The sequence below is a fragment of the Ursus arctos genome, unplaced genomic scaffold (genome assembly GCF_023065955.2).
Source record: "Ursus arctos isolate Adak ecotype North America unplaced genomic scaffold, UrsArc2.0 scaffold_26, whole genome shotgun sequence".
Taxonomy (NCBI): domain Eukaryota; kingdom Metazoa; phylum Chordata; class Mammalia; order Carnivora; family Ursidae; genus Ursus; species Ursus arctos.
The window spans coordinates 17,765,837-17,784,650 of NW_026622941.1; the positions used below are offsets into that span (position 1 = coordinate 17,765,837).

The 18,814-nt window shown below is 35.5% G+C and overlaps 1 protein-coding gene across 10 annotated transcripts in view; it reads left to right on the forward strand.

Moving 5' to 3' along the window:
* The window catches only part of PLEKHA5 (pleckstrin homology domain containing A5), a 241,253-nt gene that overhangs the window by 131,224 nt on the left and 91,215 nt on the right, over positions 1 to 18,814 (forward strand). For all 10 annotated transcript variants that reach the window (XR_007189477.2, XM_044385212.3, XM_044385204.3 and 7 more), the window contains 4 exons: positions 9,178 to 9,261; positions 10,005 to 10,125; positions 14,032 to 14,136; positions 15,973 to 16,045. Coding sequence is in view for 9 of the 10 variants with exons in the window: in XM_044385212.3 (XP_044241147.1) it covers positions 9,178 to 9,261; positions 10,005 to 10,125; positions 14,032 to 14,136; positions 15,973 to 16,045 (383 nt within the window). In the remaining variant the exon portion in view is untranslated. The remainder of the gene's footprint in view (positions 1 to 9,177; positions 9,262 to 10,004; positions 10,126 to 14,031; positions 14,137 to 15,972; positions 16,046 to 18,814) is intronic.

The following is an 18,814-nucleotide window of genomic DNA, read 5'->3' on the forward strand; positions in this document are numbered from 1 at the left end:
CAGTTTTCAAGCCAGCATATTTTCAGTTTAAAAATAAATTGCAGACATAGTCATCGTGGTAGTCAGATTTCAACATAACATTTTCTCCTTTTTATTAAAAGAAAAACAAATGAAAGTAGTTGTCTGTATAAAACATTAACAAACCTAACATTTAACAATATTTTAAAAATTACTGTCAACTACCATAGAACCAATTGATTTAATAATAAGTCACTGCTACAAACATGTTTTTAAAACCTAATTTGAGACTGTTTGAGTCTCAAAGTGATAAGGCTGTATGAAGTCTAGTGATAAAAGCTCTTCAGTCTTAAAACAGGCTGGAGAGTGTTATTGTCTGAAAGTGTACTGAAACCAAGGATAAACTGAGAATGTACAATACTCCTTTTTGTTTTAAGTAGGATACAAAAAACAAGAGTTATAAGTTCACATTTGAGCTGTTTGCTCTGTAGTTTTCAGCCTAATTTAAGAAATAAATAGCCTCCGTAGTTCCCACATCTCTTTTGCTTTGCTCCCATCTAACAACACTGTGACTATGTGGCACCTTTTATGGGTTGGGCCCTTGTAAAAGTCCAAGTCATGATTCCGGCTTCGTTGCCAGAGGAATTGCCAAACCACTATGATATCCTATTTTTCTTACACTAAATTAAATCCTTCTTTCTTCCCCATAAGGGAAACACATGATTCAGAACAAATCATACAAAGGGGTTTGCATTGAGTTTAGTAAGAGACAACCAAAATCTCCTCTGGAACAGTTTTCTAAAACTATGTCTTTTTTGTGCACCGTGGATAAATTTTCAATGTTATTGCCACAATTACACATGTAAAACACTCCTAAAGCTTGCTTTGTCAAATGTATTACGCAGAATAATTATACTGGTTATTGACAATGTTAATAGCAGTTTTGATATTTCTTAAATTTAAAAACAGAATGGATTTTGTATTAAAGCAGTCATTGAAATTACCCATGAAACAAAGGTGTTAAAACACACACACACAAACACACAAACAAGTATTTCCATAGGAGAAAATTGCGATACTAAGAAGTGTCCAGAACACTGCAGTTAGTTGGCCAAAACATGAAAAAAAAAAAAATTTCTGACACCAAAAGTAAAAGCAACAGAAGCAGAAATAGTGGGACTAAATCATACTAAAAAGTTTCTGCAGAACAAAACAAAAAGGCAACCTACCAAGTAAGGAAATATTTGCAAATCATATATTTGATAAGGAGTTAATACCCAAAATATATAAAGAACTCCTACAACTCATTAGCAACACACACACACAATCCGATTTGAAAATCTTTTATTCCTCTTTCTAAACCCACAATTTTATTGAGTGTTTATATATGAAATATGCAGTTTTGTGCATTTTACGCACCTACTTAGTATGTGGAGGGAGGTGTTTCCTTAGCGATGTCAGTGGCATCCTCCCTTATGTCTCCTGCTGAGGGAAGACTAGCAGTGTGGACTGAACAAAAAAATGCCTTGCTCCAGTGACCTTGGAAAGGGACACAAATACCAGCTTCCACTGTCTACAGTGTGCTGCCATACAGTTCGTTATTCTTCATATAAAAGCACCTGCCACTAAGAGTTAACTCAAACCCAGTAAATTGCTCTGTTTCCATAACAAGGCTATAGGAGCACTGTAGTTTATCAGCTTCCCCCCCCTTTTTATAGGATTTTATTTATTCATTTGACAGAGAGCGCACACAAGCAAGGAGAACGGCAGGGAGAGGGAGAAGCAGGCTCCCTACCGGGAGCTTGGGGGGGTGGTTCACTCTCAGGACCCTGGGATCATGACCTGAGCTGAAGGCAGATGCTTAACTGACTGAGCCACCCACGCTCCTCTCAGCTTTCCCTTTTTATGTAGGCTGCTAGAAAGCTCAGTACTGCTTAAAATGGCCCAGCTTCATCTAGATTTTCTACAGTTACCTAGATGATATATTATTTGGTTCACAAATATAAGATTTGAAAAGGAATAAGGTAGGATAATGAATATATTCTATCTCCAGTAGACATGTCATTTTTAATTTATTACTTATATAATTTGATAGAAACATACCATTTTATACACACACTAATTTATTCATCTTAAGATCTTTTAAAACTAAATTATTACTGAATTAAGTAGTTCCATAGAGGCTTTAAATAAGCAGGTCTTGCATTTGATCTGCTAGTTTAGTAAATGATTACATGTCTGGTAATAAATAGTGAAGAGGGCATAATGCCAAAGAACAAGCAATTTGTGTTGCTATTTGTCGATTTCTTGATATCTTTCTAAAAATGGCGTTGATTCAACCCTTTTATCTGGACTTTCGATAGAGCATGCTCCTCAGCTTGAGCTAGTGAATATGACCTATTTCCTTCAGCCCTGAACTCTCTGGAATAGCTGGGTCCATATTTTTTTCCCTAAGTGTTGTTTGTCACTATTTAAAAACATTCTCACATACTGCCTTTGCTAGCATAAAAACATAGCTAATCTTTCTTAGGAACTTTTATATTAGAATTACTTTTCTCCTCTGTCTTTTTGACATACTAGGGGCAGAAGCATTTACCAGAAGCATGAAAACGAGGAGAGATTACAACTTTATTCTTTTACCATAAATACTGAGCGTAGTAGCCCCTTCTTATCTGCAGGGGATACGTTCTAAGACCCCTAGTGATGCTTAAAAGCACGGGTAGTACCAAATCCTGTATGTACTATGTTTTTTCCTATACATACATACCTATGGTAGAGTTTAATTTATAGATTAAGCACAGTAAGAGATTAACAACAATAACTAATAAAATAGAGCAGTTGTAACAGTCTACTGTAATATGGCCTCTCTCAAAATATTTTGTACTGTTCTCACCCTTGTTCTTGTGGTGATGTGAGATGATAAAAGGCCTGCGTGATGAGATGAAGTGAAGTGAATGACACAGGTATTGTGACAAAGCATTAGGCTACCAGTGACCTCCTGGGGCTAGGTCGGATCATCACTGCGCTTGACCCACGGGTAACTGAAACTTAGAAAGCGAAAAACCGTGAATGAACGTGGCCTACTGGATAGGTACTAATTTAAACTGTTTTAGTGTTGAACAGTTGACTGAACAGTAATTTAATGACAGTGACATGCTGCAAGTCCTATAGTTCCAATTAAAATAAGCAACAGTTATCAAGGACTTACTCTGTCTCAGGCCGTGTTTATACTGCTCACCCTTTTCATCCTCATAAACGCCTCCACTAGAAAGTTAAGTTGTGTGAGTGCAAAGATTTTCTTATGTTTTGTTCACTGTTATCCCTGGTACCTAGAGCAGTTCTGAAAAAAATAAACTTGTAACGACCTGTGACCCAGCTACTGGTGCTAAGTTGAGGAAACTAAAGTGTGGAAAGGTGATTTAGATACCTGGCAGTGAGTGGGGGCGCTGCGATCCACGCCTAGGTGGTCTGATAACAGAACCTGTGCTCTCAGCTGCCATTATTTCCTGCTGCCTCTGTTGTCTCTAGAGAAAGACAGGAACCCAAAGAAATAATAAATGTGGCTTATTCAGCGGAGTTCATTGTTAGAGGGCTATGATGGTCTAGTTAGGCTTACTTAACCTCACCCTGTTGACATTTTCCTGTGGAAAGCTTTCCTGGGCATTGTAAGACATTTAGTGGCATTCTGGCCTCTATCCGCTAGATAGCAGCCCCAGTTGTGACATTCAGAAATATTACCAGACATTTCCAAATGTCCCCTGGGAGATAAAATCACTCTCAGTTGAGATCTACTGGTCTAGACTCAGAACATTAAAACATCACAGGCGGGGGGGCCTGGCTGCCTCAGTCGGTGGAGCATGCGACTCTTGATCTCAGGGTTGTGGGTTAGACCCCCATGGGGTGTAGAGATTACTTAAAAATAAAATCTTGAAAAAAAAATACCATCACAGAAATCTGGAAGTAAGAGTGGATGAATACCTGGTGTCATATCTTTTTTGAAGTTAGGACTTCTGCTCTGCCACAGAGTCAAAGACAAGATGGGAATTAGTTTGTTCTGTGACCATAAGAGTTTTTTTTAAGTCAAGACCTGAATTTTATCTCTTCTTTATTAAGGATTCCTCTAGAAAGACAAATTTATGTAACATCATACCTTTCCAGTTTTTCCTTTTCATTCACGAAAAGTTTAAAATCTCTGGCAAGGATTTTTTTAATGGCGTCTTTTCTATTAAAGCTTCAGATGCACTTTTAGCAGCATAGAAGTATGTTAGTCTGTCGTTCAGCGGCACTATCAATTTTGCTGTAACACAACACATATTCTCCTGAAAGTCATCTCACCGTGCACAATCAGGCATTGAAAAGCAGCGGACTTTTGTAGAAAATGATTTTATTAGAAGGCCATTCAAAAACTTCATTAGTTAACACGTAAAGATAAAGATAGGAAACTAATAAAACCGGTTGCGGTTTTACTGTTAAAGGCTTAAGAAACACAAAAATACTACAGATACCGTTTGCCTTGAAAAAGACCTGCAGGTTGTATGTGGAAGTGAACTTTGGGAGGGTTTCAGCTTGTGAGATTTGGGGAAGTTTTCGAAGTAGGGATATCGGAAACTAAAGTTGTGTCACTCCATGTGAGTGAGTTTCCTGAAACAATGAACTAAAGTAGCTGGCAGATGTTTGCGCTTGTACAGTTGTACAGTTGGTGTACTCCTGTATACACAAACAACGTAAGATCACAGACAAAATCAGGCATAAACAAATGCAGAATTTATGTGATCTTCAAGTTATTCCCGAACATCTGAATCGCATGGAGAACTCACTTTTCCACAAGTGTTACAGCAGAATTGATAGGACTCCTGATGTGAATTTTGAGCCCCTTCCAAAAAAGAAAAAAGAACTTGTGGAGTACAAAAAAGATAGCAGGTGTAGGATGAAAACAGAGGCTTTGTAAACAGCGCAAGGGACCAACTTTGGAAAATTGAAGAAAGCCTGAGAATCATTGTCTTCCCTACCCTCTCTCCTGGACCTGAGCATTCCGTCCTCCTTTGTGCCAGTGGCAGTGGCCCTGACTTGATACTTAAACAGTGGGCCAGACACCGCCCACAGTGCCCAGGTGATATAAGTATATAGCACTAAACATATACTAAATATATATTAAATATATATAATAATAAATAAATAAAATAAAGAATTAGTATGTCGTATTCAAAGAATTCTGTATATTAACAGAGATGGCTCTGTGGAGTTTTTTTTTCAAGACTCATTTGGATTTCATTTATAGTGCTTTCACTAATTGGCACTCAGTATTCATTTAACTTGTATTTTTAGTTTCTGTGTATGATTTAGAAAATACGGGACACCTGGGTGGCTCATTCAGTTAAGCATCCAACTCTCAATCTCAGCTCAGGTCTTGATTTCAGAGTCATGAGTTCAAGCCCCACTTTGGGTTCCATGCTGGGCGTGGAGCCTACTTTAAAAAAAAAAAAAGAGAGAGGAAGGAAGGGAGGGAGGGAGGGAGGGAGGGAGGAAGGAAGGAAGGAAGGAAGGAAGGAAGGAAGGAAGGAAGGAAGGAAGTTAGTTCTCAGGAGCCAGATTTTAGGAGTATTTTATAAGACAGAACAAACGAATAAACATTTGAGAGGACTTATTTATTTTATGTTACAGTTATAGATATGTAGTGGGAAAAGTTATATCTTTATTAAAAAATATTATGGTCATAGCTTGTTTTATTACACTTCTGTATTGTGCTTCACAGATAGTGTGTTTTTTACAAATTGAAGGTTTGTGGCAACCCTGCGTTGAGTTAATCTTGTGTCAGTATTTTTCCTACAGCAGTTACCCACTTCATGTCTATCACATTTTGGGAATTCTCATAATATTTCAAACTTTTTCATTATTTTTACATTTGTTAGGGTGATCTGTGATCAGTGATTGTGACTCCCTAAAAGCTCAGGTGACGGTTAGCATTTTTTAGCAATAAAGCGTTTTAAATTAAGGTATGTACATTGTTTTCTTAGCTGTAATTTTATTGCACACTTAATAGTGTAAACATAACTTTTATATGCACCAGGAAACCAAAAAATTCATTTCTCGTTTTATTGTGATGTTCGCCTTATTGCAGTCATCTGGAACCAAACTGCAATATCTCTGAAACATGCCTGCAAAAGACTTCCATGTTAGAGGGTCCTTGTAGATTTTATATGAATTTCATGTCAATATAATATCAACATTAGGTAAAAGAAAATACATTGGATACTTTGAAGAAATAAAAGAAGAACATAAATATATTCATACTTCATAATAATTTTAGTCATTGGTCTTTTAAAAGAGAACACTAAGATTTTTATTTAGTTTTACTTTAAGACATTGTGATCTAAAAAGTACTTGGACAGTAAAAACATCAATTTAATTGAAAATAGCATCCACTTCGGGGAAAAGAATGTGCTCTTTTTTTTTTTTACCATTCATTATTAAAGATCTCCATTCCTTTATGTCTTTGTCTAATGGGTACCCATGTCTGTTTAGTGTCAGGATGTCAGAGAAGTCTCTTAGCCAGATAACCATTGTGGAGCCATGTTGTTATAATTTAGAGCTCCCAGAATATTAGGATTAGAGTCTACTATATTACTCCTAGGCAAGATGAGCACAGGGAAATAATAAATATATAGGGGTTTATTTTCTTTTTGCAATATTGGGGTGTTTTTATTTTTATTTTTATTTTTTTAAGAATTTGTGTATTTCTGTTCTTTCTACCACACAACCAACACTGGCTTTTTAATGCTTTCAGGGAGAGACTTTAAGGAAAAAAAGGTGCTATCCTCCATGTTTTATCATTAAGGTGTCCTAATCCCTATCCCAGGTTACTTTACCCCCCTTAGGCCCCACAGTGTTTTATTCTGTTAAACATCAGAAGTTACATACCTCAGTGCATTCATAGTGTTCATCACATCTGGATACTTCAGTATTTTTCACTTATCTCTAGAGGCTATACTTTCTTAGTTATTCTGTTAATCAATTTATTGCTTATTACATAAACTGGTATCCCACATGAGACCTTAGGTTTCTACCACTGTACTTTTGTAAATCAAGTTAGAAAGTCACTCACATACTTTTATGTAATGAAAATATCACTCCAAATAAATATTTAAACTCATCAAATCTTAATACCTCTATCATATAGAAACAAAACCATCACAAAAAGCTGATAATTTATGGGAATGCAAGCTGGTGCAGCCACTCTGGAAAACAGTATGGCGGTTCCCCAAAACGTTAAAAATAGAGCTACTCGATGACCCAGCAATTGCACTCCTGGGTATTGACCCCAAAGATACAAATGTAGTGATCCGAAGGGCCACCTGTACCCCAGTCATAGCAGCAGTGTCCACAATAGCCAAACTATGGAAAGAGCCCAGATGTCCATCAACGGATGAATGGATCAAGAAGATGTGGTATATATACACAATGGAATATTACTCAGCCATCGAACAAGTGAAATCTTGCCATTTGCAATGACATGGCTGGAACTAGAGGGTATTGTGCTAAGCGGAGCAAGTCAATCAGAGAAAGACAGTTATTTGATCTCACTGATAGTGGAATTTAAGAAACAAGGCAGAGGATCATAGGGGAAGAGAGGAAAAAATGAAACAAGACGAAACCAGAGAGAGAGACAACTCAATAAGAGACTCTTAATCATAGGAAGCAAACTGAGGGTTGCTGGAGGGGAGGAGGGGTGGATGGATGGGGTAACTGGGTGACAGATATTGAGGAGTGTATGTGTTGTAATGAGCACTGGGGTTTATATAAGACTGACGAATCACAACCACAGACCTGTACCCCTGAAACAAATAATACGTTATATGTTAATTGACTGAATTTAAATTTTTTTTCAAAAGGGGGGAAAAACTGATAATTTAGTATTCTGTGTAGTTGTTAGACCAGTTATCTAAAGGAATAATAGAAACACATTATATTCCATCATTCTACTTTAACAATAGTCAATATGTAGTATTTTTTAAATTGTATCTGTACCTTTTCTTTTTTGTGGTTTTCATTTTATTTCATGGATAAACTTTCAAGTACTGTGTTACCAGTAAAAAAAAATATTAATGAAAGTTAAGATATAGAAAAGGAATGTAAATATCTAAAGTTTGCCAGAAAGTTTGTGTCTTATGGTTATAGACTTCCTGAAATACAGAGCACGTATAATAATCTTTTAAGATTAACAAAGCAATATTCAGTTACAACTTCTCGAAATTTTTCTCTGTAATGAAAGTAAATTTTCTAAGGTCGGGCACACCAATGATACATCTTCTTTACAAATTGCCTTATTGTATGTGACCCAATGGGAAAAAAATTAATTTACAAATGATGATGTTTGTTATTTATCAGTGTATATTACATATTTTTTTGGCATCTAATATTTTTGGTTTAGATAATTAGTTTGGGAATTTTTTTTCCCTCTCATTTCAAGAGGACAGCAGGAGACCTAATCTTATCACTTAAGCTAAGTATTTCTCCAAGAAATAGCCATCCTTAATTCCAAGCAAATTTTTTTTCAGCAAAGATAACAAGTAGATTTTTCTTTCTTGCTATTGTTTGTGTATTTAAGATTTTTGTTTTCTCCTTCAGATTTCATTTTCTATAACATACTTTCCTCAAGTATCATAAAACTCAATCCCATTACATTATTTATATAAAGATTCTCTAATAAAACAAAACATCATAAAATATTGTTCTTCCTGCAGTACTGTTTTTTATTAGTACCCATATAGTAGTACTGTTCATTTTTTTTCTGTATATGAATTTGGCATTAGTCCTCTATAATGTGCGTAAATTAGGCTACAAAATAATGGAGGTAGGTAGATACTCATTCTTTGTGTCCCACCTATCAAATGTAAAACGGAGTGAGCATGGAGCCAAATCAACTTACCATAATATTTATAAAATGTGAGAAGAAAGAATTGAGGTCAGGCGTGGGGGGTAGGAGGTGCATTTAACTGTATGGTAAAACTATAGTAGCATTCACACGCACATGTATACATGGTAGATAGTAGGAAGGGTGTTATTTTGATATTGCATACCAGAAGAGTGTGAATTTCATCCCTTTTGTTCACTAATGTTACAATAAAGAAATCACTGTTTTGCTACCAGAATAATAGAAAACATTTGTGATAATAGAAGTACATACATACGTACATTTTCTCTTTTTCTCTTTTCTTTTAGCCATAATGAAAGAAAAGTGACCTGTAAACATCCAGTCACAGGACAGCCATCACAGGACAATTGCATTTTTGTGGTGAATGAGCAGTAAGTAAAGAATTTCATGGAATGCCTTCATTTTAAATGCCGTTAGCATTAAGATTGCTCTTATCCATATTTTCAATACAGTACGATTTAAGTTTTCTTATCTGGATATTTGCAGTCACATGTAACAGAAAGCCATTTATTTACTATGGGTGGTATATAGGAACATGACTTAAAACTTTCTTTCATAAAGAATGTGATCTCAGAACCTTTTCCAATAGTTCAAGCACAGACGGAAAGCCCAAGAGTCCAAAATTTAAGGTCAGAGAAACTATAAACTTGGTCACATTATTAAACTAATTTGAGCTCAGTTTTTCTCATCCTTAAATCAGAGTTAGTGGTAATTATTTTTCAGGATTGTGCTAAGCATCAAATGAAATATGTGTGAAAATACTTTATATGCTATAAATCTGTTCACAAAAAGTAGTTCTTTGTATCATTATTGTTCTCAATATTAGAATAGCTAATCTTAGAACTGAAGTTTTAATTTTGCAGTTAGATGACCAAGTAGAATATCTGTAATAATGCTTATTAAAATAAACATGATTTTTTGTGCTTAGGAGAAATGTTAATTTTATTTAAAGTAGTTATAAATATTAAGCTCTGACTCTAGAGCTTATTAACCTGTGACTAGTATCCAAATATTTTTAAAAAGTGGGACACCAGCATTGTTAAGTCTCCATGGAAGCTTCATTGTAAAGCAGTTAACATATACAGCAAGTTCTAGCATTCTGGCATATTTTCAGGACCGTTGCAACCATGACATCTGAAGAAAAGAAGGAACGACCTATAAGCATGATAAATGAAGCTTCCAACTATAACATGACTTCAGATTATGCAGCGCATCCAATGAGTCCTGTAGGCAGAGTAAGTTATTTTGCTTACTGTTAATTTTTGATAACTGGTATAATTGGTAGCATCTATTACTATTACTCTTAATGGACTTAGAATTATAGAATAATCATTTCATTTTTACTCTTCCTTGAACCTAATTACATTTGAGGTAAATGACTTAAAATGGCATGGACTATAAACTAATAAGATTATGTTTTAATAATTTAATGAGTTTTTTGAAAAATATTGTAGAGTTCAGTTTTTGAATAATTTTACAAATATAATGGATGTTTGTGTGAAAAAATGGTAACTTATTGAATCAACTAAAGTTTTAAAGATGAAGGTTAATAGAATGGCATAGAAATCCCTTTTTCTGACTGTTACATATGCCTAGATTGAGCAGACAAACTTTTTTTTTTTTTTCTAAGATTTATTTATTTATTTTAGAGAGGGAGGGTGGGTAGGGGCAGAGGGAGAGAATCTCAGGCAGACTGTGCAAAGCACAGAGCTGGACGACCATGAGATCATGACCAGAGCTGGAACCAAGAGTCAGACACTTAACCGACTGTACCACCCAGGTGCCCCTGAGCAGACAAACTTTTTAAAAATAAATGTAAAATACCTTACTACCAAAGGGAAACCCTATGCCAGTGTGCTTGTTGACTCTGATGTATTTAGAATCCATTATATGAAAAGTGCCACAGTCAAATGGTAATGGAGGTGGTGGTCTTCTTTATAATTAGAAAGAAAAATGTTAATTGTTTAATCTATGATCCTAGATTTTGTTTCTATAAAAATTTGTAGTTATTGCTTCTTATACTTTAAACCACAATGTTAATATTTTAAATTCAGAATTTTAACATGAAAATTCTAACAAACTCTTGGAAAATAATGCTACTAAATCTGAATAAATAATTGCCTTAGGGGCGCCTGGGTGGCACAGTGGTTAAGCGTCTGCCTTCGGCTCAGGGCGTGATCCCGGCGTTATGGGATCGAGCCCCACATCAGGCTCCTCTGCTGTGAGCCTGCTTCTTCCTCTCCCACTCTCCCTGCTTGTGTTCCCGCTCTCGCTGGCTGTCTCTGTCTCTGTTGAATAAATAAATAAAATCTTTAAAAAAAAAAAAAAAATAATTGCCTTAATGTTGCTTCTCAGTTCCTAAATTAATGGACAGCAAGAGAATCAAAGGATAATAAAAGAATAATCTTTATTCATTAAAAAATAATACAGGGGCACTTGGGTGGCACAGTGGGTCAAGCATCTGACTCTTGGTTTCGGCTCAGGTCATGATCTCAGGGTCCTGGAATCAAGCCCTGCATCGGGCTGCATGCTCAGTGTGGAGTCTGCTTGAGTTTTTCTCTCTCTCCCTCTTCCCCTCCCGCTTGTGCTGTCTCTCTCTCTCTCCCAAATAAATAAAATAAATATAAATAAATAAATACAGAACAATTATAATACTAAATTATGGTTATTGTGAAGGAGCGGATAATAGGCGATTATCTATTTTAAATGCCTGTTTCAACATTTTTTTGTTTTAATGTTCTTAAAATGAAATTTTGTAGAATATTTTATAAGTTAATGTAAATTTCCAAATAATGTAAGTAATTTCTAATTCTTGTATAACATAAAATGCTAGTAGGATAACTGAGCATTAGAGTGCTTCATTAATATATTTTAATCAAAATCTAGAGAAATGATAGGTTGAGGGCCAGCCAGCAAGTCATTTATCTGGAGAGAAAGTTGGATCTGTGCCTCAAACTTTATACTAAAAATTTTCCAAATGGATCAGATGTTGAAATGTTAAAAACAAAACTGTAGAAACACTACAAAAAACAATGGAAGATTTTTAAAAATCAAACAAGCTCAGAATGCAGATGGGCTTTCTAAATATGACATAAAACCCACAAATCAAAATAAAAATAACAAGAGATTGAACCATACATAATTATCATGCATGCATAATATCTTCAATTCATATAACAATTAAAGAATAATACCTTTAAAATTAAAGAGGTTCTTTTTTTTTTTTTTTTAAAGATTTTATTTATTTGACAGAGATAGAGACAGCCAGCGAGAGAGGGAACACAAGCAGGGGGAGTGGGAGAGGAAGAAGCAGGCTCATAGTGGAGGAGCCTGATGTGGGGCTCGATCCCACAACGCCGGGATCACGCCCTGAGCCGAAGGCAGACGCTTAACCGCTGTGCCACCCAGGTGCCCCTAAAATTAAAGAGGTTCTATCAGTCAGTAAGGAAAAGGCTTACAACCTTTTTTAAATGGGCAAATTATGTAAAATCACTTCCCAGAAAATAGAATTTTACTGCTAAATATATGAAAATGATGTTCAAGCTCGCTCATAATATAAAAAATGCTAATTAAAATTAAAAAACAGTACCATTTTTCACATACCTGATTTTCAGAGGTTGAAAAGTTTTCTTGCACAGTACATTGACAACACTGTGGGTATTTTCTGTATGTAATAAGCTCCAAGATACAGTGGAACAAAAGTTGTGGAACATATGTAGTCATTTGATGAAGAAAAGATATTCCATACCTATGAAAACAGTTATTTTAAATGAATAGATACACACGTACACACATTTGATATTGATTGCCTCATGAGATTGTTTGGGTGCTAGAGTCCAGGGGTGAGAAGTAGACAGGTCCTAGTATACCGTTTAAGTTTTATACTGTGTTTAAGCGTTTATCTGTTCAAGAGTAAGTTAAAATTGTCAACAAAACATGCTTTGGGGAAAATGGGGTTGATATTGGGTCTTAATATTCTATTATGTACTGATAGAAGCTTCAAAAAACAAAATTCTAAGGAAATATGCTAGATTCCAGATAAGTTGAAAAATTAGAAATAATTTGATATCACTTACTTTTATAGAGAACTCAAATTCAGCTTCTTTGTTTTTGTTGCTCACCACTACCATTCCTACCGAAGTAATTATCTTCATGCTAAATATAGCAGATTTCAGAAGATTGTATATCCTTATGTACACTTTAAAGAATACAGTAAACACCATCTGTCTCATATCATTTAAGTTCAGAGGTGCCCATAAAGGAAAAAGTGCTACATGACATTAAGCAGATCCTTCCAGTTTTGTGTTGACTTGATGTGATATGTTTTATATTTTGTATCTGAGTATTTCTTTTGACACCTGACTTGACACTGTTCACTTTCTATAATTGAAACACTTTTAATGCAGATAGCAAGCAAAAAAAATCTACATTCATTAATTCTTAAAAATTTGTTCATTTTTACCCAAGGTTTATTCAATTTATATAGCAGGTAGTACAAAATACTGCCATACATTGTACCTTTTTGTGTTTTTAAAATTTGTTTGAGAGAGAGTACGGGTGGCGGTGGGGGGCAGAGGGAGAGTGGGAGAGAATCCTCAGGCAGACTCCCTGTTGAGCAGGGAGCACCATGCAAGGCTCGATCCCAGGACCCTGAGATCATGACCTGAGCTGAAGACAAAAATCAGTTGCCCTAAGAGGCTCTTGGTTTCAGCTCAGGTCGTGATCTCAGGGTCAAGGGATCGAGCCACAGACTGGGCTCCATGCTGGGCGTGGAGTGTGCTTGAGATTCTCTCTCTCCTCCCTCTGCCTCTCCACCCCACCCCCAACCCCACCCCAGCTCGTGTGTGTGCATGCGCACGCTCTGCTCTCTCTCCCTCTCTTAAAAAAAAAAAATTGTATGTCCCAGTTTTAAAGGACAGATTGTAAAACTTGTGATTCTTTGTAATATCCTGGGAGAAAAATTCTTCGCGAATTCTTACACTTGAAACAAGTAAGTCCTCAAAGGCAGGATTGCTATAATTCACCTAAAAAGAGTAAGTCCCGCAAGTTTCAGAGAAATCTGAAGAGGTAAAACTATGAAGATGAAATATAAATACCTATGCATTAATAACACATTGTCCGTTTTGCTTTTTTCTATTTAGACTTCACGAGCTTCAAAAAAAGTTCACAATTTTGGAAAGAGATCAAATTCAATTAAAAGGAATCCTAATGCACCTGTGGTCAGACGAGGTTGGCTTTATAAACAGGTATTTTTTGTTTATTTTCCATTTGATGTGAAAGAAAGATGGAATCAAAGGAGACCTTCTCAGCTGAATGTACATAGGAAAATTGTATAAAATGGAGAAGGAACTGTAGAGTAGTCATCCAGACTGTTTTTATTACCACTGAAGACTGTTAGGGCAACAGTAAAGAAAGAAAAGGTAATTGTTACTTAGAACAGAAATTGTGTGTGTTTGTTACAGGTATTTCTAGGTTTGAAATTATAAATGCTGTATGAAAATGTTAGCAATAATTTGCTAACATTATCCAGGCAGAAACATTTTTAAATGGGGTAAAAAACATACAGAGGTATTTTTCATTGGAAGAGGGAGAAGCAGACTCCCCGCTGAGCAGGGAGCCTGAAATAGGCTCAATTCCAGGACCCTGGGATCATGACCTGAGCCGAAGGCAGACGCTTAACCAACTGAGCCACCCAGGTGCCCCTGAAAAAAATTTTTTTAACTAGTCTTTCTAGTAAGTCTAAATTATGTTCAGATAGCTTAGCATAATATTGAGCCTAATAGACGATATGGAACTTTTTTTTTTTTAAGATTTTATTTATTTATTTGATAGAGAGACACAGCCAGTGAGAGAGGGAACACAAGCAGGGGGAGTGGGAGAGGAAGAAGCAGGCTCCCAGCAGAGAAGCCTGATGTGGGGCTCAATCCCAGAACGCTGGGATCACGGCTCGCCCTGAGCCGAAGGCAGATGCTTAACGACTGCGCCACCCAGGCGCCCCAAGGATATGGAACTTCTTTCAAATGATTTTTGTTATCGTTTCTTGATCCCTTGATTAATTTGTATTAGAAAAGTGTCACCAACCAGCTTCTCTACCATGAGTGTTTATTTTATAATAGGTGTGTGACTTACAGAGAGTTTGCTTTCAGAGTCACTTAAAAGTCTAAACTTTTTAATTATTTGTATTAAAGAATATTATTAGGAAACTGAAAATACCATTAAAAAAGATTTTTTTTTTTTTTTTGGTTCTTTGGTGTAACTGTCAATTTTAAGGACAAATCTTTTGTTTTGAGATTTTTACCTATATAATTTAAATTCTAAAGTCATTTTTAGGTGGTTGCAACTAGAAATAAATAAATATTAACGCACATCCAAACTGGCCTTTTTTTTTTTTTGCCTTTGTGTATGTGTGTATGTTTCATTTTCTCTTGCAATTTTGCTTTATTGCATGGGGGAAGGTAATTTTTATTAAAATTGTAATTTTGTTTGAGCTTGGTATTTTTATTAACTGAATTACTTAGAAGAAGCAGCTGCCAAAGAGGCACTCTTTTTTGCAAGATGAGCAAAACCCAAACTGTATATGCAAGAAGAAAAAAATGTTTGTGAAATGTGTTTGTATGCTAAGTTTCCTTTATTCACAGTCATTTTAAATCACGTTACCTTTGGGATAATTTCAAATCACATATTTCTCATGTTGTTGAAGATTAACATATTTATTAAACATGGTTTACCAGAATACACACAATGCCACATAGTTACATTATGCTCATGTTAGCAGACATGTGTGTTCAGAAAAGTGAATTTCAAATTGCTTACAAATATGAAGCCAAATCAGATTGCTTCAAAAGTGTTTTTCACGTGAGAATATTCCTTTTCAGAGACCTGTATACTTGGGAATATCTTCATGTTCACGTGATACAAGTCTCTAGAAAACTGCCTCCGTATTTTGGCTTTTTAGTTAGGTTTCTGTCTAGCCTATATCGAATACATCTTGTCTTAAAAGGTTATTTTAAATAAATGCATCAGAAATGAATCTGAATTTTCTGTAATGAGAAAAAAACCTGTAATATGCTGATTTGATTTAGGACAGTACTGGCATGAAGCTGTGGAAGAAACGCTGGTTCGTGCTTTCTGACCTTTGCCTCTTTTATTACAGAGGTGAGTTTACCATAAACTGTCTTAGTGTGTTATAGCATAATTGCAACAGAATATGTTAAATAGTGGATACTTTTTTAAAGAAAAAAACATTCTAATTCTCTGGCTGTTTTATTATCAACAAACAGTATCAAAAAAACCTTTTCTTCATCCCCGCATAATACTGAGTAATTGAGGTATGACTGAAGACAGTATAGTGCTTCAAGCAGATTAGTCTTGAGTTTTGGTCCATTTCTGTAGTTTGATTGTGTTAATCTTACTTGTTTTATGTAAATAGTATATGAATCTTCACTCTGTAATGTTATCCTTGAATTCAGTGCCTAATAGATGAAAGTCATTAGTTTGATGCGATTGTTTCTATGTGTCAGCTTCGTTAGATCCAGCTATTGATTTATTGAACACACAGTACTCCCCTGCAAATGTCTTGAGAGTATCAGAGGTTACTCCGATGTATCGGCAATTTTCTTTTTTTAAGTACAAAGAAATGTACTTATTATGATCTCCACCCTCCCTGATTCCCCCCCTCCTTTTTAAAACAATGACAACCTCCCTGAAACATGGAGACAGCTGTGTAAGGGATATATACCAGGCTGTAATGTTGGTGTAAAAGAAATAAAGGTACTCTCTAGGTATGGGTTGATAGTCTTCATTTCTCCCATATGGATATCATACACTCCATTTTTAAATATGTTTTCTTGTTAGTAAGTTATTGATTAATACAATTTTAAAGCAAAGTCCAGAGAAGTCTCTGCTCTGTGGTATATGGATCTGTTAGATACTACACGGTTGGTACCTAACAAAGAGAAGTCTGCATAGGCTGTGCTCTCCACAGAAAGCTGCTTTGGCTGTAGTATAAAATCATGAATCTGGACAGTAGCTCTTTCCTACTTTATAAAGTCCGGTTGGAAGCAGTCACTAAAGAATTAGATTGTCAAAGCATGTTTAATAATTTATAACTTCTCTAGATATGTATTTCACAAGATACAACAGGATTTTAGAACTGATTAATAATTTGTGATTATACAAAAAAAAAGTGTGATGAAATTCTGTGGTCATCTATCAGAGCAATATAATGCGTTAACCTTCAAATTTGAAATTACTAGAATTGTATTCATCTGTTTTTCCCCCACGGCAAACTGTGGTTGAGAAGCACTGCTGAGTCAGAATTAACCAAACCTATAAAATTTCATTTTGTCATAGAGATGTTGGTCAGGCAGCAATTGTGGTATTGTCTTTAGTTTAAGTGCCAACCATACTCTACAATTTTCCTTAAAGGCTTTCCCACTCTTTCAGAAGGTCAGGAGTTATATATAACTTAAGGCATTATTTCTAAGCTTATAGCTTGTACTTCTCTCTTTTCCAGTTTATTTATAGTCTATTTAGAGCTTTAAATAAGGACAAGAAAATATTTATTATTATTCTGATATAAAATTCCTTAATGTTAATTTACCACAAAAAGAACACTGAATTCCTTAAAACTTGCTATCATTGCTCATGGAAAGGTACAGCTTACTACTATTATTAAAATAGAAGAACTTTTAATCTAATTTAAAAATATAAATGCTGAGTTCAGAAGCCATGTTGAATATGAGATTCCATATTATTATTAACCATATGCATTTTACACTCAATATATTTATTAATTTTAGTATGGTTTGCCAGCCAGGAGCAATGTAAAAAAGAAGAAAATGTAAAAAAGAAAGAAATACCATTTAACTCACTTCTGCACTTTAGATGGTTGGAAATGAGTAGATGATATTATACACTTTCACTATTTTATCAACAGTAATTGTCAGATTTTGAAATAAAAACTATCCGATTTTAGTGAGATGATCATAATATGTCGCATTTTTTTGAGCATTTACTATATACTAAGCACATAACGTAGATGATCTATTTCATCTCTTCCTTATAGCCATTCAACAAGGTGGGAAATCTTACTTTTTGCCCCTTCACACAAGAGGACCCTAAAGGACAGTGAGGTCATATTGCTTGCCTGAAGTCTCACAACTGGCAAGTGTCAGAGCCAGGATTTATACCTAGGCACTTATCTTAACCACAGGATTTTTTCCTTATACAGATCTCTTCTCTTAACGTGCTGAATACAGCAGCCCCATTCGTTTCTTCTGTATCTTTCCAAGTGTCTCGTATACTGACATATACAGTGCACTGTCAGAATTTTTTGACAAACCACTCCACATTTCACAGATACGGAAAGTAAGACAAAATAAGTGATTTGCTCTTTTTTACAATAGGTTAGCAGCCAATACCAGATGGAAGCTCGAGTTCCCACTGTTCTTTGCAAAGTAGCAGGCATATTATGACAGAACACTTAGATTGTTCTGTTTTATAGTCTGTCTACTGACAAAACTTATTATGAGACTTAATTCATTCAACAAATATTTATTGAGCAGGACCTGCTTCATTCCAGGTGCTGTCAAAACAGTGAAAGAAAGCTCTCATGAAGCTTACATTCTAGAGGAATCAGGGAGACATAAATAAATTCAAATAAATAAACAATACGATGATAAGTGCTTTTAGGAAAATAAGGTCATTGTATGAAAGATGCATGGAGGAAAGATTTCTTTGGATCAGTTCTCTGAGCCGATGTTTTAGATAACAAGGTATAAATGATGAAGAAGAGCCAGCGTGAGTATAGTATTCAGGCAGGTGGAGCAATAGTGCAGAGGCTCTGAGGTTAGGAAAGTGGAACATTGAGGGAGCAGAAGGAATCCGTTGTACCCAGCTGGAGGGCTAGCAACAGGGAGGCAG